Source organism: Apodemus sylvaticus, chromosome 19 (genome assembly GCF_947179515.1).
Source record: "Apodemus sylvaticus chromosome 19, mApoSyl1.1, whole genome shotgun sequence".
Lineage (NCBI taxonomy): Eukaryota > Metazoa > Chordata > Mammalia > Rodentia > Muridae > Apodemus > Apodemus sylvaticus.
Genome location: NC_067490.1, coordinates 42,600,443 through 42,623,683, shown reverse-complemented (window position 1 = coordinate 42,623,683; position 23,241 = coordinate 42,600,443). Strand labels below are relative to the sequence as shown.

Sequence of the window (23,241 nt, the reverse complement as noted above, 5' to 3'; positions counted from 1 at the left end):
CTAGGAACTGAAACCAGTGACAGCCAGTGCTTTTAGCCACTGAGCCATATCTCTTGTCCTTTAGATGACTTCTTTAGTGAATGAAAGGTAGAGGGTTCTAGTTTCAGCCTTCTATACGTGGATAATCAGTTTTCCTAACATTGTTTGTTGACGTGACTTTTTTCCTATGTATATTTTTGGCAGTTTAGTCAAGAATAAGATGGCTTAGACAAACAGGTTTATTTCTAGGCTGCCTATTTTATTCTATTGGTCTGTGTTCTTTTTATGCTCATCCTATACTATCAAGTTTTAATACTTTGGCTTTGTTTGTTTGTATATCTGACATTAGTCATTTGAGGCCTCCCCTCCATTGTTACTCTCTTTGCTTAGGACTGGCTTTGGCTGTTTGATATCATTTGTGTTTCCATAAGACTTTCAGGTTGGTTGGTTTGTGTCCAGTTTTGTGAGGGTCATAGATACTTTCATAGGGGCTGCATTATGTAGTTTAATTTTGACATTATTTCATTTTAACATTATTAACTATTTCACGCAGTGACTTTTCCCCACCTTGTTGTTCTTCTATTTCCTTCTTCAGTGTTTCATAATTTTTATTTCTTAGATAGGGTTTCACAGTGTAGCCCTGGCTGGCCTGGAGGGAGCTCTATAGGACTCATAGTTATCCGCCTGCGTCTGCCTCCTGAGTGCTGGGATTAAAGGCATGCGCAGTGTGCCCTGCTCACGGCTTTGCAGTTATGACTGCTGAGGTCTTTCACTTCATTGCTGGGGTTTATTCCCAAGGTTCCATTCCCCTATTAAGAACAGGACTGTTTTCCTGACTTCTTTCTCACTGAGGCATAATATTTTAAGACACAATATAGAAAGAACCATGACTAAATATGTAGATATGTTATTTAAAAATTGATTTTTTTAAATATGGGGGAAAAAAACCCCATCAAAACAAATCAATTCCAATTTTTCCAACTATACCTACACCAAAACCTAGAGATATTCTATTCCAAAAATCTCTAAGAAAGGAATATACCATGAACTTAATGCTAAAAAATCTTCTTCACATCTAAATTGCAATTAAAGTTCAATATTATCTCTTAATTGGTAGAGAATGATATTTTTGCTAAGTACACCAGAATGAATTGGAGGGTTGGTGGGGTCTGCCTGTTCCATCAAACACCATTCATACCTGTAGTATATATACATCAATTCTGCTAGGGAAATTGAAAAGAAATGAAGTTGGCATATAAGAGGTAATATAACTTCTGAAATCTATTTTCTTTATTCAATTAGATAGGTTTCTTCTGTCTTTCTTGAGGAGAAAGTATATAGAAAATAAAGGGATCTTGTTAGTTTGAATGTCTTTTTTGAGAATGCAATCATTAAATATATTAGTTTCATTATATCTAAGATAGTATTAATTTAATTTAAAATAATGTGGAACACTTGTAGGATGTATACATGAACGCAATTAAACTTTTTACCAGTAACACCTTTGTCTGTCTGCCAGCTTCTATAGAAGGTAGATGCTGTAGATGCATGCTTCCTTCAATAGCTCATTAGTTAAAATGCAGGAGTTAAAATATTTTAAATCTAAGTTTAACCAAAGCAAGATGGTTCTTTTTCTTCAAAATGATTTCCCAGAAGACTCTGTTTTTTATTTTATGAGAGAAAAGTCTTCAAGTAGTATAGACTTATGTGCCAACAATACCTAAAGCACTACTTGCTCTCTTAAAGGTCAGCCACAGCTGATTCCTTTCATTTACAAGCGAGTATTACCTTGACAAAAGCTACTCCATTGGGGGACACTGTGATGTCATGCCTAATTTGGTAAAGTAAATCTGGAGGTACTCTTAGAGAGGTACAGCCAAATTTGAACTCATCATACCTGTTAAGAAAGAAGATATTAAGCAGAGACTTTCTCAGGTGATAGTACAGAGCTTTTAGACATTTTTAAAATTTAGTCATGACTTCTCTTTCAGACATTAAAACATTAATTCATATAACTAGCAATATAGTTACTTGGTTTATTAACAAAATGCCTTCATATATAGAATAATTAGTTTTTCCACACAGGGTTTCTCTGTGTAGTTCTGGTTGTCCTGGAACTCACTCTGTAGACCAGGCTGGCCTCAAACTCAGAGATCCACCTGCCTCTGACTCTCAAGAGCTGGGATTAAAGGCGTGTGCCACCACCCCACCAAATGAGCCATTCATCTACAAAACTAAATTAAACACACCACCATTCATGTCCATTAGTAAGACAACTGTAGCAAACGGGTTAGCTGTGCTATAACCCGTCACCTCATTCTTAAGGACAGTGAAAAAAACGTCTTTTATCTTAATGGATATAAAGTACAATAACATGACTGTAAATATAAGAAAGAAATCTTACTTTCCCAAATTCTCTATATGGCCAAGGCAAGTGGAAAAGCAGTAGTTATATGCAATCACAATCGAAGGATATAGTGACTGGAAATCCAAAACAAGAACAGAGTTGCTATAGAAACGAGACTCAGGTTCCATAATGAGGGGGACGCACTGCGGGGCTCTCATTTGGGATCTCTGTTGAATACTAGGTGTCACAGGAATATAGTTCATTGGCTTAGCAATACGCAACATCATTGACTCCACACGGTACTGCAAAGAGAAAGGAATACTGACTGTTTAAATAAAAAAGTATACTGTTCCCATATATGTATGCATGGATGGTTTTCCACATCTGTAAATATTGTTTAGTAAAATTTCAAGGTGTCACTAAGATTGATGTTCAAATTCTTTATTTTTATGTTAAAAATATCTATTAGGACTTAGAAAATGCCAAACTTAAGAAAATGGAAAACAAGGTGTGTGTGGGGTCCTTTTTTCTTGGTTTCTCTGCTGCTAAGGGTGATTTTAATGATACTACAAGATTCAATTACTCAAGTACTGATAATAGATACAAAGTTTTAAAAATCTAATCATTTCAACAGGCCAAAAACAAGTATCTCACTTATGTAGAGCTTTAAAGTGTATAAGACAAATTTCTACCTGTGAACCTCTTGTTAATACATGTAAAAATTGAATGCCAAAAAGTCGGGCCATTTCACTGGTTTTTCCAATTAAGTCCAGCTGTTCTAACATCTGGAGATTTCCACGGACACGGCTAACATAATGATCCACCATTTTCCATCTGTCAAGAAAGAATGCATGCATGAATACACATAAGGTGGGGTTCTTAGGGGAAAAGTCACGGCACCAACCTTTAAATAAGTATGTCAGAAAAGTTCAAGGAGTAAAACTCACTAACAATACATAAAACTTAAAGTAGTACTTATGATAAGGAATTATAAGGTGATTTGTTTTTAATAACTTGGCAAAAATGAAAAAATAGGTTTTTTTTTATCCCGGATAACAGAATAATACCTAACTTGAGGTGGCAATACATGCATTTAGAACGCTATACCATCCCTAAACAAATCATCAAATATAGTTTTAATGTTATGCTGAATATAAATGTTATTTATGGGTTTATGTATTACGTTTTCCTTGAACTGTCATTGAGCTATAACCTAATTTCTCTGTAAAGATTTAATACCAACTCTAGTCCTTACAGTAGGTTTTTTCTGTCTTTCTGTTTGTTTGTTTTGTTTTTCAAGACAGGGTTTCTATGTGTGGCCCTGGCTATCCTGGAAATAACTATGTAGGCCAGGCTGGCCCTGAACTTAGATATCCACCTGCCTCTGCTTCCCAAGTGCTGGCATCAAAGGTCTGCACCACCACTTCTCGGCCCTTACTGTAATTCTACGTCACCTCCCTGAGGTTCCTAAAAGGGAGTGGAAGATGAGTAGAAACCATGAGAGAGAGAAAGAGTGTGGATCTGGGTAAGTGGGGAGGATCTGAGAGGAGCTGGGAGAGAGGAAAACCATAACCACAGTATATTCTGTCTTAACACACGAGTTGTTTTTAAAAGCAGTATCTTTTGCATCTTTACCACCATTTACCCTTGCATTTTAATAAGCTAAAATGCACAATTTTTTTTAAAAACTGGACACCTGCCTTTCTTTTTTCTTCTCCTGGAGTCTAAGTCCTGTCAAGTTAGAGGTGTTTCTAAAGGCAACACCTAGAGTCTTGTGTGCATCGCTGCAAACACAGACCTGGAATTAAACAGAAGAACACCACCTGCTAAGAAAGGGGCAGGATACTTCCTGTCCCAGAACCTGGGTCAAGTGGCTCAGCTGCTGAGGAAGGTCCAGGACGCTGCTGCTTGCCTCTGGAGACAGGCAGAAAGTGTGTCTGGACCCGGAAACTGGTCATTACACAAAGCAGAGGCTTCTCCACTGTGTTAATAGGAATGCTGAGAAAACGCATGCCTAGGACCCAGAAAACAAACACCCGGCAGAAGTGAGTAACACACTCCCTCCAATCCACTCTGCGACCTACACTGAGCAACAGGGGATGGCTCCTGTTTTGTACAACTGTAATCCTTGTACTTGGGAGAATGAGAGAGAATTCTAAGTTTGTGGTCATCCTGGACTACATTGTAGTTCAAGTCTACCCTAGGCTTATGTATAGAGATCCTGTCTTTGAAAAAAAGAAAGAATGAAAGAATGAAAGGAAGGAAGGAAGGAAGAAATTAAATGAATTCGACAAATTACAAAAATGTCAATTATGGTTATCAGAAACAATGAAAGGGCAGAAGGAAAGGCAATTAAAATCTTTATGGTAGTTAAGAAAGAAACAAAGCAAAACTCAAGCCTAGAATGAGACAGTAAAATATCAGTCAAAAGTATTTTCTTTCTTTCTTTTGATAAGTAAGGGTTAGGATAATTTATTTCCAGCAGATTTGTAGTAGATGAATTTCTGAAGGAAACAAAGTTAACAGACACTAACCAACCATATGGCCCAGAAATATGTCAACTATAGAAATGAAAAATATATGGTCACATAGACTTGTGTACATATTTATAATAGTTTTATTCACAGTAGCTACATAGGTGTCTATTAAGAGTTGAATGAATAAACTGCTGTATATTTCACATAACTGAATATTACTGAATAAAAAGAACAAACAACATGCAACATATTGAATCTCACAGTGGTTACAAGTTAAAAAAATTATATTGAATTTCATCACAGAAGTCCAACAAAAAGCAGTAGATTACTAATATTTCCATTTTTATGAAGTTCTACAAGTGGCAAAAATAATTAGCTAATAGAAATCTAATTGGTATTTACATGGATAGTTAGGCTTTGAGTGGACTGACTGCAAATTTGATTAAGAGTGTACTCCTAGCTGTGGTGGTGGTGGCACACGCCTGTAATCCCAGCACTTGGGAGGCAGAGGCAGGTGGATTTCTGAGTTCAAGGCCAGCCTGGTCTACAGAATGATTTCCAGGACAGCCAGGGCTACACAAAGAAGCCCTGTCTCGAAAAAAAACAAAAACAAACAAACAAACAAACAAAAAGAGTGTTCTCCTATAGTTAATTATCTTCCTTATGACGAGGTTCTGGTTACATACACAAAGTCATTGGACAACATACTTTAAACGTGTGCCTTTTACTGTATGTAATAGAATGCTCAATCACACTGACTTTTAATTTTATTTTAAAAATTAACTTATCATTTTATGTGTACAGGTACTTTGCTAGCATGTGTGACTGTGCCTGCAGAAATAGATCGCACTGGATCACCTGGAGTTACAGACAGTTGTGAGGTGCCACGTGGGTGCTGGGAATCGAACCTAGGTCCTCTGGAAGAGCAGCCAGTGCTTATAACTGTGTAACTGTGGGGCTGTCTTTCCAGCCCCTGATAATGCTTATTTGAAAAAAAAAAAAAAAAAGATGGCACATCCTCTTGAGAGTGTTGAAACGTTACCTGTAGAGGTCTGTCTTGTTATCAAACCAGTCTGACAAGACTCGGAAGGTAAAAAGGGGGAAACGTTGATGGAGAACATGAAAGCCCACATTTTCAAAAGTGTAGTTAGTCAGGGCAACCTAAAAAAAAAAAGGGCAAGGCAGAATTATAATTGTTATTATCTCTCTGTAGAACTTTTGTTGACTTTTTTTAGTCAACTCAGCTCATTTGGTTTTAAAAAGTCCTAATACCACTTAGAACTTTGCATAGAAGATATGAAAGCTAATTGCAAAAATTATCTGTTACAAGTGAATCATAATTAAAAATATGCATGGCTTACAAGACATAAAATTTTTCCAAATCCTACAACCCAGAAAGTATGAGGCAGGGATTTAATTTCAATTCCATCTCAGTACAGTGATCCAAAAGTCACATTTTTTTTTTTTTTATTTTTCTGTCATCTGCAGAACAACATCACACTTCAGCACTTAGTACACACTCGCACTCTCTCTTTCCCTGCCTCTCTCACACTGGCTGGAAAAGGCAGAAAAGGCAATGGAGCTCAGGGAAAGACCCAACAAAATGAAGGGAGGACTGCTCAGGCAGTAAGTAGATCACACGTGCCACGCGTGGAGTTAGTGGGGCGGAGACTTAACCTAAGTGGTTAAGGATGCATTTCTCAGAATGCAGACAAGGAGGAAAGAGATGAGAACAGCAGGAGGGACCAGAGGGGACGCATGACTAGAAAACGAGAGTGCTGACACACAGGCAAAGCGAGTGCTTAGAGAAACGGAAACGTCTCTTTTTCTTTTTCTTTCTTTAAAGATTTATTTATTTTATGTATGTGAGTACACTGTTTCTGCCTTCAGACACACCAGAACCCATTACAGATGGTTGTGAGCCACCATGTGGTTGCTGGGAATTGAACTCAGGACCTCTGGAAGAGCAGTCAGTGCTCTTAACTCTCCAGCCCGAAACTGAAAAATCTCAATGGTCAAATATAACACTCTGTTCTCTGTATTGCCAGAATCTGAAAGTGGATGATTTAGAAGGTCTGTAAATACATTTAGTTTTCATGGTAACAGTCATATATTCCTTTGAGCAGCTAATATATATCTAATAAAAATTATTATCTAAGAGTCTGCCACTTTATTGTTAAGGACTCATGGTCTAGTGGGAGCAGCAGATATTTTATGTTTAGAAGAATCACACAAGTTACAAAGGTTAAAAGGAACCTTGAGAACTACTCAGATCCCACAAACAGAATGTCTCTAGGATGAAGTAAATACTCAAGCCCAGCTCTGGTCTGAAGTCTTGATTGTCTAGAACGGCCTGAGATGCAGGATATGACGACTATAAGTCAAGATTTTATGGAAACTGTCAAATTGCCAGTAATCAATCTTTTAAAAGTAGAGGGTAATCTTTGCATGAGTCACAGAATTCAAGCAAAAAACGGTCACTCATGGTAACACAGTGTGCAATCCGAGTACTGGGGAGGAGAAGAGGTGCAGTCCAAGGCGACCCTGTTTCAAGATACAAAGTGAGGGCTTCTGAGAGACAGTACCCACACTCGACCCCCGGCTTCCACAGACAGGTGCACATGCAAATCCTCACAGCACACAACTGCACATGAAGTAACACTATCCTCAAGCAGGCTCATTAATCACTGATTCAAAGTACATCACAGGTGAGCCTAACTCCTGACTTATGGCACAAAGAGGAAATGGGAAAAGACTGAGGTTACCTAAGTGTAATATAAGGAACCCACACTGTGGCTAGCACGTGGCAGCACTCCAGCATGCTTGCAAAGTCAGTGCTGAACAGACATTCAGGACAGCCACAGCAATCAGTGAGAAAGGAAAAAACAAAGTTCATAATGAAAAAGTAGTTTCAAATAGGAGACGCCACTGGAGAATGAATTATCATCTAAACATTTTGGCTGTTATTACCCAAAAGTCCAGAATATGAAAACAATCACCTATAGTAGGAAACTGATATTCCCATTAAAGAAAACGGACAACTTCAAAGATGTAACATCCAGTAAGCCCTACAAGCGTATTTTTATTGTGTGCAAAATAACTATTTCTATAAAGGATTGCAAATTAATAGGTTTGCTGAAATCATTTAACCCCACAGCCCATCCAACTGGATGCTGGTATTAACTATTTCTAAATACCTTCTCTCCAATTTGGCCCAGTATTTAAATTTATTTATTATGATAGTTTCCTTCCTAAGTCTAGACTAGATTTTCTTAATGATGCAATTACACAATACTAAACACGAACATCATAATACTCCATTACAGCTGTAGACTTTATCATTTTTAAGGCTATTATTATACAGCCCAGGATAGAATGATCTTCCTGAGAAGGACTTGAGGGAATAGTCATCTGAGGAAGAGCTGCGTCATGTCTGAGCTGTGGAGTGTTCCCTGCGCGCACTGCTGACTCCAGCTGTGTCACCAATTACCAGTGTTCCCTTGGGACTCCTCGTATGTGCCCAAATGGGGTGGAAAGGTTGATCTCCAGTATAAAGAAGTCTTGCTTTTGTTGTTTTGGAGTTTTGTCTAGAATATTATCAGCAAAACTTTCCAAGTCAGTGGAGGTTTTAATTAAGAATTTATTTGGAAATGATGGAATTCATTGGCCCATAGGTACATTGGGAAATATGTCCCCTTCCAGAAATGTGTACTACTCTGCAGCCTTGTTATATGTTCACAGTTACTTTCTTTTTTTTTTTTTTTAAATAAAAGTCATTTATTGTAGAATAAAAAGAATGATCTTCCTGTCTGACTTTCCCAAGTTCTGAGAATTATAGGTATACATGATATTCATTTTTCTTCTAGTTAAGTTAGACATAAGTAGAAAAACAATAAAGGTGTAATTCTTTTTCACTTAGGCATTTTATATTTTATAACTTTAAATACAATAATAAATCACAAAACAGAGAATTTCTCCTAATACTTTGTAATGAGTACACCATTATATTGGCCTAATCTTACTTCCAAGCATTTTAGAGAAAATACCCTACCTCATTTCTCATGATTCTCCAAAGGTTCAGGGTGATTCTCCCAACAATATTGATTTCACTCATTGTATCCGATCCATAGTCATCTCTCTCTGCTGCGAATCTGTTTTCAATTTTGTCATCTATAGAAAAAGAATGTAGGCTGCATCAAGACTCACAGAAGACAAGCATTTGGTAACTAGTGCCAAAGGAAATGAGGACAGTCTAAAGAACTAAGAATTAAGACTAGAGGTAAAATAGGATTCAGTTATTTCATATTGGAATAAGGGAATCCTCATTAACAACAACAACAAAAAAATCAAGTTTTCTTTCTTAAATCATGTAAACATTTTTTTTTTTCCAAGACAGGGTTTCTCTGTGTAGCCCTGGCTGTCCTGGAACTTACTCTGTAGACTAGGCTGGCCTCGAACTCAAAAATCCACCCGCCTCTGCCTCCCAAGTGCTGGGATTAAAGGCGTGCGCCACCACCGCCCGGCCATGTAAACCTTTTGTAAAGGAACTATAAAGCCACGTGGCATTCTCTTCCTTTCTACACAGCATATACACTCTTCCCTTGGAATCTGTGGAGGATGGTTCCTGGATATCCTATAGATAACAAGGATGGGAAGCAATTGCTTAAATCGAATGCCTTAGTATTTGTCTAGGAACATCCACATTGGTCCCAACCCCGAGTCCCACGAGCACAGTGCTTAGTGCACCTTGACCCACAGTTAGCTGACTCCACGGGTGTGGAGCCCAGGATATTAACAGATGACCAAGTATATTTATTTTTGTCTAAACAAAACCCAAAAAGGGTTTAAATTTGAATATTTCTCAATGAAAACATTCAATGAAGTTTGAAATGTACTTTGAATGTAATTCCTACTAATAAAGTATCTTCAAAATTATATTTTCCCCTTTTAAGTATATTATTTTGCATATGAAAGTTTTATCAATAGTAATTAAAATTTTACTGCCTTGTTTTATAAGCTCTGAAAAATGTCATTTCCATGTGTCAATTTAACAATATGTTGATAAGGGTTTTTTTTTTTAATACTCTCAAGTATTTCATAGTTGGAAATGTTCTATTATTTTTAACTAAAAAAGTCAGTACTATTAAAAATCCCGAAGGTACAATCCTGTTTTTCATTAACACTGATGAAGTTGTAGGTTCTGAACTGTAAAGACTTCACTGAGTACCACAGACTGATCATTTGTGGTTTATCCTCTCACTGATAACGGCATTTCCCCCCCTTACTTGAGCCGTAAGCTTCACAAAGCACAGTGGACAGCAAGCATGAAGACTGTGCACTGTGAGGGAGTGCACAGTGATGGGAGCTTTTGTACAGTGACTGCCCCTGGCAGAGGGCAACGGCTGTAATAAAGCAGTCACTTTTTCTGGAAATAATAAAGTTCTTTTCCATTCCCTATGTACAACTGATGTTTTTATTTTGTATGCATTGTTGCACAGTACTGGACATTCCAAGCTGCACTCATTGTTAAGATTTCTTTTTTCTTCTCCTGGCAAATCTGATGATGTGCTCTGCTGGAACTAGACTGTGGTAGAATGGTTACTGAAGGTGGAATCACAGCAGGGTCAAACACTGGGCATCCTTACCAATGATAACTCTGCAGGACTACTTTGTATTTCTGATAGAAAGATGTATTTCCCTTGGACAATAGGATCTCTCTCTCTCTCTCTCTCTCTCTCTCTCTCTCTCTCTCTCTCTCTCTCTCTCTCTCTCTCTTTTAAACGATTTATTATGTACACAGCATTCTGCCTGCATGTATCCTGCGGGCCAGAAGGCAGCGCCAGATCCCATTACAGATGGTTGCGAGCCACTATGTGGTTGCTGGGAATTGAACTCAGGACCTCTGGAAAAGCAGCCAGTGCTCTTAACTGCTGAGCCATCTCTCCAGCCCAGGAACTTTCTTTTCATCATAAGAGCCTTCCATTGTTAACTCAATAACATCTACCTTTTTGCTCACATCACTGGGACAGACAGATATGCTGGGTGGATACTTTCATGGCTTCTTTTCATTTCTTTCCTTTCTTCCCTTTCTTTCTGTCTCTCTCTTTCTTTTGGTTTTTGGAGACAGGGTTTCTCTGTGTAGCCCTGGCTGTCCTGGAACTCACTCTGTAGACCAGGGGGCCTCGAACTCAGAAATCCGCCTGCCTGTGTCTCCCAGAGTGCTGGGATTAAAAGTGTGCGCCTCCCCCCCCCCCCCCCCCGCCTTCCTTCCTTTCTTTCTTTCCACTCCCTCCTTCCCTCCCTCCCTCTTCTCCTAAAGGAAGGAGAGACACCTTCCTCCCATTGGTACCAAGCTACCCTGACTATCAAGTCGCAGTAGGGCTCGGGCATGCACGCATGCTCTCCCTCTTAGACTAGACAGGGCAGCCCAGCTAGGGGAAGGGATGGCAAGCGGCAGAGACAGCCCCAGCTCCAACTGTTGGGGGCCAGATGAAGTCCAAGCTGCACATCTGCTATCCATGTGTCCCTGCACGCTCTTTGGTTGGTGGCTCAGTCTCTGTGAGCGTCCATGGGCCCAGGTTAGTTGACTTTATAGGTCTTCTTGTGATGTCCTTGGCCCCTCCAGCTCCCTCAAACCGCCCCCCCCCCCAACTCTTCAAAAAGACTCCCCGAGCTATGCCTAATGTGTGGCTGTGGGTCTCTGCATCTCTTTCCATCAGATGTTGGATGGAGCCTCTCAGAAGACACTTACGCTAGGTTCCTGTCTGCAAGCACAGCAGAGTAACATTAAGTGTCAAGGGTTGGCTCTCTCCCATGGAATGGGTTTCAAGTTGGGACGGTCATTGGTTGGTCATTCCCCTGGTCTCACCTCCATCTTTGACCCTGCACATCTTGAAGGCAGGACACATTTTCTTCAGTTTCACAGGACGTGTCACATCTATATCAGAATCGTCAACTTGAGAATGTCTATAAAAAGGCCATCTAATACACACTTTCCCAGGACAAATCCAAGTGGACTTTTCATTCATGTGCCGATAAAGGGCAACATTAAATCACTGCAGATGTGTATGTGTCACTGTAAGGAAGGGGAGGGTCAGCCTCATTTTCCCTAACGGTACATTCACGGTGACTTGAAGATTTACTGCTAATCAGGTTCACTACCATCTGTGCAGTAAGTGTTTAGTGCTGTAGAATGAGCACTTTCATTCCTTTTCATTTTAAATCTCTGTAATAACAAGGCTGATGTGAATTATCATATAAGATAAACAGACATGAGGTAATTCTTTCTAATTTCAGATGCACAAGAAATAGAAATGTGATTTAGTACATTTGAAGACAACCTCAGTAAAGATGTAATATTCAAGAAGCACCCAGAGGGCTTCTGGCCAATCCCATTTTTAGGTGGTGGTACATAGCTAGGCAAAGGAGTTTCCCATTTGCTTTTATAAATAGACTAGTTATCATTCTGAGGACAACTTGTGTCTGCCAATGTCATAGCTGAATTTGGATTATATACTCTCTCTAGCCATACAACCAAAAATAAAAATAAAAAGTCTTCTCTTGAAACCAGTGAATACTATCATCAACTAAACTAAACCTGTGGGCTTGATAAAAAAAAAAAAAAAAAAAAATCCAGGGCATTCAGGAGTGGACAGGGTTCTTAACTGCACGTCAGGATGGCCAGGACTAGAGGAAATGGCTGCTGCCCATCAAGTGTGGGTTTAGTAACTTGAAGTAGCACAGGACCCCTGGGTTCTTTCCAGCTTCTGGCTATTATAAATAGGGCTGCTCTGAACATAGTGGAGCATGTGTCCTTATTACGTACTGGGGAATCCAGAAGTGGTACAGCAGGATCTTCCGGAAGTGTGGTGCCTAGTTTTCAGAGGAACCCCCAGATTGATTTCCAGAGTGGTTGTACCAATTTGCATTCTCACCAGCAGTGGAGGAGTGTTCCTCTTTCTTCACATCCTCGCCAACACCTGCTGTCTCCTAAGTTTTTAATCTTCGCCATTCTGACTGGTGTAAGGTGAAATCCAGGGTTGTTTTGATTTGCATTTCCCTAATGACTAATGATGTTGAGCATTTTTTAAGATGCTTCTCAGCCATCCAAAGTTCTTCAGGTGAAAATTCTTTGTTTAGCTCTGTACCCCATTTTTTAATAGGGTTATTTGGTTTTCTGGGGTCTAACTTCTTGAGCTCTTTGTATATATTGGATATTAGCCCTCTATCAGATGCAGGGTTGGTGAAGATCTTTTCTCAATTTGTTGATTGCCGTTTTGTCCTTTTGATGGTGCCCTTTGCCTTACAGAAACTTTGTAATTTTGAGGTCCCAACCCCAGAAATGACTTCTAGGACAGTGGCTCTCAACCTGTGGATCATAATCCTTTTGTAGGTCACAAGTCAAATATTTAGATTATGTTTCATAACAGTTGCGGGTCACCACAACATGCGGAACTGTTATTGAAGGGTTGCAGCCTTAGAAAGGTTGAGAACTACTGTTGAAGAGGAAAATGCCTACTCACAGATGCCAGTGCAGAACAATGCAATTGTGCTCTACCAGTTGTAAAATTCATTTTCTTAATTGAAAATAAAATATTAAAACAAACAAACAAACAAAGAAAAAGAAGTAGCACAGGACCAACCGGAGATGATGGTGAACATGGTGCAATTGAGTAGAAGGCAGTGGGCGGATTCCAGCCACTAAGTCAGGTTCTATTGGCAATGAACTGAAAATCAGTTTTAATTCTGGATAAATCATGAAATTCGTCAAGGTTCCAGGGTATTGCTGTCCACACACATTCTTGACGTCTAATCGAGCTGAAGTGCTCAGCCACTGTTCAATAAATGCAGCTCCTTTATTCCATTCATTTACCTGCAGCAACCTCTATCCCACCCAGCAAAGCCTAACAACACTGGGAGTTCAGAAACCGTACTCTTGTGTACTTGCCATGGGCTCCCCTTTCCCCCAGAGGCTCCTCTGTCACCATGACCTCCAGCTCCTGTGACATGCTGCACTGAGGGCCACACAGGATGTCCCGGTGATGTTTAGTTAATCAATAACCTTCCTTCTTTTTAGTTTAGTAATTTCTGCTGCTACTTTTATTAACACCTAATGCTACAGCACTTTTGTTTGTTTGTTTAGTGTGAAAGATGCCCTTTGCTGCTGAGTGTAATCCCTGGGCCCAGAAGGTGGAAAAGCAGCAACACCACAAGTTCAAGGTCAGCCTAAGTTGCAGTAAGACCCACTTTAAACAAAAACAAAACAAAAAGTCCTTTGAAAAACAGATAAACCCCCAAACCAGAAAGCCTGTATATGCTGTGTTATGTGTGCCTGCACAAGCACACACGGGAACCAGAGGGTGGCAGCAGGTGTCTTTCTCCACTGCGCTCCACCTTACTGTTTAAGACATTCTCTTTCTGAGCCTAGTACTGACTGACTTAAGGAGGCTAGCTGTTCATGAACCCCCGTGATTCTCCTGCCTCATCTCCCAGGGCTGGGGTAACAGGTGCCTGCCACCACACCTAGCTTTACCTGGGCACTGGGGATATAACTGAGGTCCCCATGCTTGTACAGGAAACCCTTATAGAACCATCTTCCCAGCCCCAAGTGACAGCTTTCACACACACACACACACACACACACACACATTTCTCTCAGAATCTGAGATATTCAAGAAAATTCTCTATTAACTATTAAGTTTATGGAGAACTCTGAGAATTCTTTAAAGCAAAGAGAACTGAGTCTAGTCTCGTGGGCAATGATTTGGTGAATGTTGTTGGCTACAATAGTTAATATACATATTGTATATTATACATCTATCATGTTCTAGGAACGATACCATTGCTTCTTTACTTTAGCACCCCTACCATAAGTTTCCCTTTGTATTATAAAATTCTACTTAGAAGCATTACACCTTGTCCCGGTTCATATGGCAAGGAACAAGTAGTATTGAAAAGAAGGAACTCTTCACCCTGAAGGCCACATACACTCACCCACAAACCTCTCATTTCTTTCTTTATGCTAAGATGATGTTCAGAAACTACATTAACAACAGCATTCACACAGTGTTCACTGTTTTCAGTCACAATTGCAATAACCCTGCAAGTTCTATCAGTACCTCCACTCGATGGATGAGTAAACTGTGCGACGGATCTGTACAGTTTTTGCCTGACATCATCCAGGCAGCTAAGGCCCTAGCTGGAGTTTGAACCCAGAGAGTTTTTCCTTCAGAGTCTGCACTACACTCCTGTGCTACCTCACCAACCACGTGCCCTTTCTGTTGTACTCTGTTGTTTAACGAAAGTCTTAGCAAGAACTCTGAAAGGATACACATTTCCTCCCTTAATCCCTCCCCTCTTCTCCTTTCCTTTTCTTTTCCCCTTCCACAACTACTTTCTTCTCTGTGGTACTGGGATCAAACTCAAAACCTGAAGCCCTTCAGACAGACCCTCTACTGCTGAGCTCCAGCCCTAATCTGGGACATTTTCAATCGTTCTTTGGATCTTTATCTCTTGCAACCAATGCAATTACCAAGTGCGTCTGAGGGCTGCCTCACCTAAACACTTGGAATACTCTCCCAAAAGCTGTGGGAGCAAAAACAACGTTTAAAAGTGTTGTAGTTATACAACAACTAATGAGTGTCCAGAGAGGGAGAATTAGTGTCTCCCAGGGACAAAACCCCAGTTGGTTATCCAACACCAAGGGTCAGCCTTGAAATCACACACACAAGGAACACCAAATTTACTCAATAGGTTATATTTATATATTATGTAAAAATATATGCTATATACACTAATCCCCATCAGTGTGAGAGGAGTGAGTGGGGGTGAGGAGAGTGGGGACCACGGGCGGTCTAGAGGAAGGAGAAGGGCCGTGATGTAATTAGATTTAAATTAAAAATTAAAAATAAAATGAACTTTTAAAAGAAAAAAAACTAAAACTAAATAAAAAGCAAAATGAAATATGGATAATAAAAATGTTAGAGTTGTAGAAGAAACAAAAAACTTCACAAATCACAAGTAATTCTGATATAAACATTATTACTCCTCTGTAAACTCAGTACCAAACTTTTGGGAACTGCTCTTAAAATTCATAGTATGTTTTTTGACTTGGACTCAAGTAAAAATTAAAGACCAATTACTAAACCATTAATCTTTAACTATTAATGCTTTAATTAGGCCCTTCTTGTCCTTTCCTACCAATTTAAGGAGCAAAGATATAAAAGAAGACAGAACAGTACCCTCGTGGTTATAAAGTCGAGGGTATGCAGCTTCACACAGCCCTTCATGGACTACATCCTAACATGAGGAACTAGTTCTGGGCTACTGGACGAAGGAGGTAAACCACAGATGGCGTAGACGGCAACATGACCAAACGTGGGAACGAGCAACGCATGAGACAGCACATGCAGCAGTGAGAATGCAGATTTTCTTCTGCTGCCTTAATCCTTTCCATATGAGGTTACATTTACACGCTAGCACGGTTTAGTCACACACGGAACCATAGCATTTCCCTCCTCTAATTCTGTCATGGTGCTCTCTCTAACTTCTCTGTAGCTGTAACAAACATTTGCAGCTCCACATACCCGGCACTCGAGAGATCATCTGGCACAAGTCCACACTCAGGGCAGCCGCCCTCTGTAAGAGGTAGCCCCAGGAGTGCATCTGAATCTCATAGCCTAGCAGAATGTCAGGGTCATACCTAGAGAAGGAAACACCAGAGCACACAACATTACATTTGCAACTGTGCCTAGAAGAACCATTTTTCTCAAGGTGGAGGACAAACATCAAAATCTCTATTCGCTAACAGCCATTCTCTTGGGAGGGGATGTGTCAGTAGTAGCAGAATGATTGAGATAGAGTGACTTAAAATGAGCGTCATTTCACTAAGACTGTGCTGTCCCACATTTCTTGGCAGTCTGATGACATCTGGGGAGAGAGACAAGCAGTTACTACTGTACTGAAGGCATGACTGCAGATATGACATGAGCAGGGAAGGGTGAACTGTGAGACCTGAGTGGGCATGGTATTGGGATAAAGATCTTCCAGGTCACAGACTGCCATTTTTATTTCTTAACCTATACAGCCTGTCAATAGTGTTAATGCTGAGAAAAAAAAAAAGATTCATTTTCCTTGTGATTTCAGTGTTGACTGAGTTCTCACACAAAGTAATGTCTAAGAAATGATAGATAGGTCTGCCTTCTGAGAAAGAGCAGTCCAGTCAGTAGTAGAAGAAACTTCTGAGGCTGAAGCTAATGCAGGGAAACCAAGCTTGGGAGCCTAAGAGAAGAGCCCTCCTCCTCACTGCACGACTGTTCTGGTAAAGCCCAACTGACAGCCTGCATCAACTTCAGGACTTACTCGGTGGCTCCTCTTAGGCCCTCCATGCAGTGACTATCAGGAAAATATTTTTGTTACAGTACAAGAGAAAATAAACTTATTTAACTTCAAAGGGAAAACTGTAGGAAGAGAGGAATTGATTGGAGTTATGTTTTGAGACTAAAACATACAGTTGCTCCATAAAAAACCCTTGAAACTACCTTGGTAGGTTTATTTATTCTTTGATCTATGGGTTTCATTTATATTATTTACTTACATATGTAAATTATTAACATTACTGGCTGTATACAACTAGATAACTACTCTACACCTGATCTACATTTTCAACCCCTTATTATTTTTGAGTCTTTACTATGTAGCCCAGGCTAGTCTCAAACTTCCAATCCTTATGTTTCAGCCTATTGAGTGCTGGGTTTATAGAGGTCATCATGCCTGGTTTATTTTTAATTGATTTTTTTATTTAGCATATATTTGTATACAGTCAGCCAATGAAGTACTGACTGTGTGCCAGACAATAAGCTCTTAGTTTTTTGGTGCATTGACATATTTTATATGTTATTAATTTTTCAGATGTAGATAATTAAGATTATGGAGGTAAGTGCTTATAACAAAAATACATTACTAGATTTAGTTTTAACAAAGTTAATCATTAAAGTAAAAAAGAATAAAATAAACTGATTCAAAAATACTACTGAAATAGTGGCTAGCTCCCAAGGTAGAAACTTCTTTAAGTGAATAAAACAAGTGAACTTTTATACCAATCCCCATTATACAAACCATAGAACAATCATTTTAAAATCCAACGGAGAAGCTAGAAGCGCATCCTTCTCTTTATTGTACCATATAACATTGCCTTTCCTGCCCTGTGTTTGGTGGAACTGGCCTGAGGACAGGAGGCTGAGGAGGACAGGAGGCTGAGGAGGACAGGAGGCTGAGGAGGACAGGAGGCTGAGGAGGACAGGAGGCTGAGGAGGACAGGAGGCTGAGTGCAGTCCCCTTCCTGAGGATGACCGCACACCTCCCGGGGCCTGGAGGGACTCTCGCCCGTTGTTATATCTTATGTCCTCTGCATCAGCAGGAAATGACTAAAAAAGGCAGATGGAAAACTCAGAAAATACAAGACAATACCTCTTTATTATATTCGTAATTTCCTGAAAGAGAGCCTTCTCATCAGCAGCGTAGGTCACTTCTAATCCTGTAATTCCAGATCTGATAAGTAATGGAGTCTGACATCTGATGTCTAAGGAAATAAAAAATGTGTTAAATATAACATTATATCATATACTATTATATAAAAGTAATATGTCTTTACTTTTGCATAGAAGAATATAAAAACAGTCCCCTCTAAAGCAAAATTTCCATAATTGGTTTTTCTAATGTAACACATAATGAAAATCAAGTTTCATATTTTCAGTTATCCCCTTAGTTACCAAGCAATAACATATCACTGAAAGAAAATTACTATTTCTATGCTTGATTTTCCTAATGATAAAGCTCTGTTTAGCAGAGAATATTTTAGTCAGTAGTATGCTAGAAAATGGCTAACAAATCTTAAAGAAAAAAAACACCTTACATGGGTCTTTACTTGCCGATTTGCATGGTGTAAGGTCATCTCACCATGGTTAACTTCAAACTGACAACACTGACTATTATGAAAAATTTATGAAAATTCAATGATTGGCTTGTTAGCTGGTGGTAGCCATGATTAAAACCAGATTCTTAATGGCTTTCTTTTATACTAATTCTTCCTCAGGAGACCTAAATAATTTGTAAGTGTTCTCTTTAAAACCTCAGAGAAATACTTGCATTTCCTAAAATGCCTCTATGGTGTAAGAAGAACCTTTGAACCAGTGCAATTACTTAGGAAGATATATAAATAAAAATATGACAACTCACACACTATTAATTTGTAGTAGTTAACTTCTACATTCTACTTCTAATATTCTAAAGCAAACATTCTCTGTTAGCTGCAAAATATCTATAGATAATAAAGATTGCTTACCCAAGCTAATGATATGTGATTATTTGTATTTGTTGTAAATAATCAGTCATTTATGAGTTATGTGTTAATTAAAAGTTTTATGAAGATCTTTGTGTCTCATGTTCTACTATGTTCATAGCAGCCTTATTTATAATAGCTAGAAGGGGGAAGAACCCAGATGTCCCTCAACAGAGCAATGGATACAGAAAATATGATACATTTACATAATGGGGTACTACTCAGCTATTAAAAACAATGATTGCATGAAATTCTTAGGCAAATGGATGGAACTAGAAAATATCACTGAGTGAAGTAACCCAATCACAAAAGAACACACATGGTATGCACTCACTGATCAGTGGATGTTAGCCCAAAAGCTAGGACGACCCAAGATACAATTCAGAGACCACATGAAGCTCAAGAAGAAGGAAGACCAAAGTGTGGATACTTTGGTTCTCCTTCGAAGGGGGATCAAAATACTCATTGGGAGGAGATACAGAGACAATGTGTGGAACAGAGATTGAAGGAAAGGTTACCCAAAGACTGCCCCACATGGGGATCCACCCCATACACAGTTACCAAACCCAGACACTATTGTGGATGCCAACAAGTGCTTGCTGTCAGGAGCCTGATATAGCTGTATCCTGAGAGGTTCAGCCAGAACCTGACAAATACAGAAGTGGAGGCTCACAGCCAACCATTGGACTGATCACAGGGTCCTCCCAGTGGAGGAGCTAGAGAAAGGACTGAAGGAGCTGAAGGGGTTTTGCAGCTCCATAGGAGGAACAACAATATGAACCAACCAGTACCCCCAGAGTTCCCAGGGACTAAACCACCAACTAAAGAGCACACATGGAGGGACCCATAGCTCCAGCTGCATATGTAGCAGAGGATGGCCTTGTCAGACATCAATGAGAGGAGAGGCCATTGGTCCTAAGAAGGCTCGATGGCCCAGTGTAGGGGAATGTCAAGACAGGGAAGCAGGAGGGGGAAGGTTGTTGAGCAGGGGGAGGGGGATGGGATGGGGGGGTTTTAGGAGGGGAAACAAGGAAAGGGCATAAAACATTTGAAATGTAAATAAAAAAAATATCTAATTAAAAAAAAAAAGATCTTTGTGTTCACAGGGTTTCTGGTTTTTCCTCCCTGGTGGTGCTGAAGACAGAACCCAGAGTGCCCACACAGCTAGGGAACTGCTCCATCCCACCTCCAGTCTACCTGTGGTTGTAATAATTAAAGTAAGAATCACAAATCTAGGAAAACATAATGTATAGCTTCCTACTCAACCTCAGCCAACATTAGAAAAGAGTCTTCTTGCTTCCTTATGGTTCTTCAAGAAGGAAACTTCATTATGAGCCATTTCAAGGCGCGAATGGTCGCTGGCAGATGCCTGTTACCTAGCACTTGGGAAGGACAGGCAGGAAGGATCTATACTCAAAGCTAGCCTCAGCTACATAACCAGTACAAGGTCAATGTGGGCTATGTGAGAGCCTGTCTGTCCCTCTGCCCCCACAACCCCCAGTTTCTGGGCATGCATGTCATTGATAAAAATGAAATACCTTGATGGGTGACCGTCTTGTCCTTATCAATCACGATTACCCCCGTGAGTTCTGTCTTCTCGGTGTCTGGGAGTGGAGTGTCAGATGAAATGCAGTAGAACAAAGCACAGATGGGGTCAAACTCGGGATCGGGTTGTAAGTCTCTTCTAGTTCGAGCATGTAACTCCACACTGATTAAGGTGAGATTTTGTATCTACCAAAGGAAATTAAAAATTATGCTTCAAGTGCTTTGCTGCATGAATGTTCAAAGAAGTGCTTTTCACTAAGACTCTGAGGAAACAAACAAGCAAAAATGTAGAATATATGGACATAAAAGACAAAGTCACAATTAGCCCAAGAATTTCTTAAACTTAAGATTTTTGTTTTCAAAATTAGATTTACTCATGTTCTTATTTTAAAAAATGCCTGGGTTGTCATTTCTCAAGGGCAGTACTTAAAAAGTAGTTGTTTAAAATATATGAAGTGTGTCTTAATTTTTGCTTTTGAGGAAAAGAATTAGTTCAAATACTTATCCACATTCAAACCAGTCTATCTAGTTTCACAGTTAACTACATTAGAGCTGTACCTTTAATTAATTTCAAAACAGAAGCCGTCTTTTAGTTTAAAGTCCCTATACATTAATATGCTACTATATAAGGATTACCTTAATTTAGACCTTTTGCACATGAGTCAATTTTTAAATTTTAATTTTACCTTAAGAAATAAAATTAAAAGACCTGATCTGAAATCCACCACATAACAAGCCTTATGCGACCATATAAACATAGCTGGCACTGGAAAAATAAGACTATTGTCTCGTCGTAACTATTCAGATCGTATAAGTTAGAAAGGATTTGTAGTTATCATCTATGAGGGCTAACGAAGCAGGTGAGTGCATGACTTCCATTAGTCAGAGGCAAATCTATTCAAAGTACAATTTAGGAATATTTATCAAAATTTAAAATGCACATATTCTCTAAGAAATTCTCCTCCTGAGAAGTTATTCTATAAACTCACTCATTTAATTAAAATATAAATAGAAGGAAGTTCACTTGAAACTCTTAAGAGGCTGGGCGGTGGTTGAGCACGTCTTTAATCCCAGCACTTGGGGGGCAGAGGCAGGAGGATTTCTGAGTTTGAGACCAGCCTGGTCTACAGAGTGAGTTCCAGGACAGCCAGGGCTACGCAGAGAAACCCTGTCTCAAAAAAAGAAACAAAACAGAAACAAACAAACAAAAAAAGAAACTCTAAGAGCAAACGACTAGGAAGGACCTGAATGTTTAGGTGGGAGATTATGTTTAGGTGGGAGATTAGTAGTAACTGAGTTAGTGTCAAAGGTCATATAATGACAGAACAGTCGGTAACTTTTAGAATTTTCAGAATAAAGAGCCAGACCTGTATTTCTTAATATGGACACATCACTATAATATACTGATAAATGGAACCACTGGATGGAGTCCTCTATATATGTAAAACTGCAAGCACATTCACAGCAAAGTTCTACAGGGGCATATAAAAAGTACTCAAGGCTTTTGGGGAAGAAAACTGCTAGCCTGGTGAGGGACAGAGGCTTACTTTACCATGTCTACCTTTATTTAACACATACACGTTTGTTAATATATTTCCTACATTGCTTTAAAACTATGAAAAATATTAATTATGTATAAGAAGGTACAAAAATAATAAAGCATCCAAACTCCATCTCATTCCTAAGAACTACACATTGCAGTTTTGTAAGAAAAACACACAGAGTAAAGCTGTGAGCTAGGGGAGAGATTGTGCTTAGTTTCATCTTCCCAGGGATTTCATATATGTCAGGCGAGAACTCCACAAGTGAACTGTACACTCAGCCTAGGAACCTTGCTGGTGTGTCTATATACAGAGCGGTGTGCGTCTGTGCATGTTGGAAAGAGATGGTGGGTGTCTTTCTCGGCTGCTCTTCCTTTGAAGCCAGGCGTCCTGCTAGCTTGGAGCTCACGTTTACTAGGCTGGCTGGCCCAGGACTCCAGGGAGTCTCCTTTCCTCCCTTCCCAGTCCAGGGGCACTAACTACACATGCTGCCTCGCCCAGGACTTACAGGTGGGCACCAGGGATCTGAAGCAGCAAGTGTCTCAGTGACTGAGCCATCTTCTAAGTGTCCTCGTGCCCCAGAATATTTTCTTGGGAATGGATATCTTATAGGATTTTATTGTTAGTAATTAGCACACGTTAACTTAGTAAACACAAAAATTTTAAGTTGAAAACCTCTCTCCTAAAACCAAATAGAACAAAACAATCAACTTAATGAGTAAGGATGAACACGTATAAAGGGTAAAGAGAAGATTTGTGAATACTTTAAGTCAAAAGACTCTTAAAGACTAATTTCATTATTAGAAATTTTACACTTGCTGAGCGGTGGTGGCACACGCCTGTAATCCCAGCACTTGGGAGGCAGAGGCAGGCGGATTTCTGAGTTCGAGGCCAGCCTGGTCTACAGAGTGAGTCCCAGAACAGCCAGGGCTATACAGAGAAACCTTGTCTCGAAAGGAGGAAGAGGAGGGGGAGGGGGAGGGGAGGGGAAGAGGAGGAGGAGGTGGAGGAGGA

The 23,241-nt window shown here is 39.7% G+C and overlaps 1 protein-coding gene across 4 annotated transcripts in view; it reads right to left on the bottom strand.

Annotated features, from left to right (window-relative positions):
- Rev3l (REV3 like, DNA directed polymerase zeta catalytic subunit) overlaps positions 1–23,241 on the bottom strand; it is a 153,965-nt gene that overhangs the window by 16,561 nt on the left and 114,163 nt on the right. For all 4 annotated transcript variants that reach the window (XM_052164545.1, XM_052164547.1, XM_052164546.1 and 1 more), the window contains 8 exons: positions 20,680–20,872; positions 18,271–18,382; positions 16,389–16,504; positions 8,855–8,973; positions 5,846–5,964; positions 3,019–3,160; positions 2,384–2,628; positions 1,768–1,876 (listed from right to left, as the gene is read on the bottom strand). In XM_052164545.1, the coding sequence (XP_052020505.1) occupies positions 1,768–1,876; positions 2,384–2,628; positions 3,019–3,160; positions 5,846–5,964; positions 8,855–8,973; positions 16,389–16,504; positions 18,271–18,382; positions 20,680–20,872 (1,155 nt within the window). The remainder of the gene's footprint in view (positions 1–1,767; positions 1,877–2,383; positions 2,629–3,018; positions 3,161–5,845; positions 5,965–8,854; positions 8,974–16,388; positions 16,505–18,270; positions 18,383–20,679; positions 20,873–23,241) is intronic.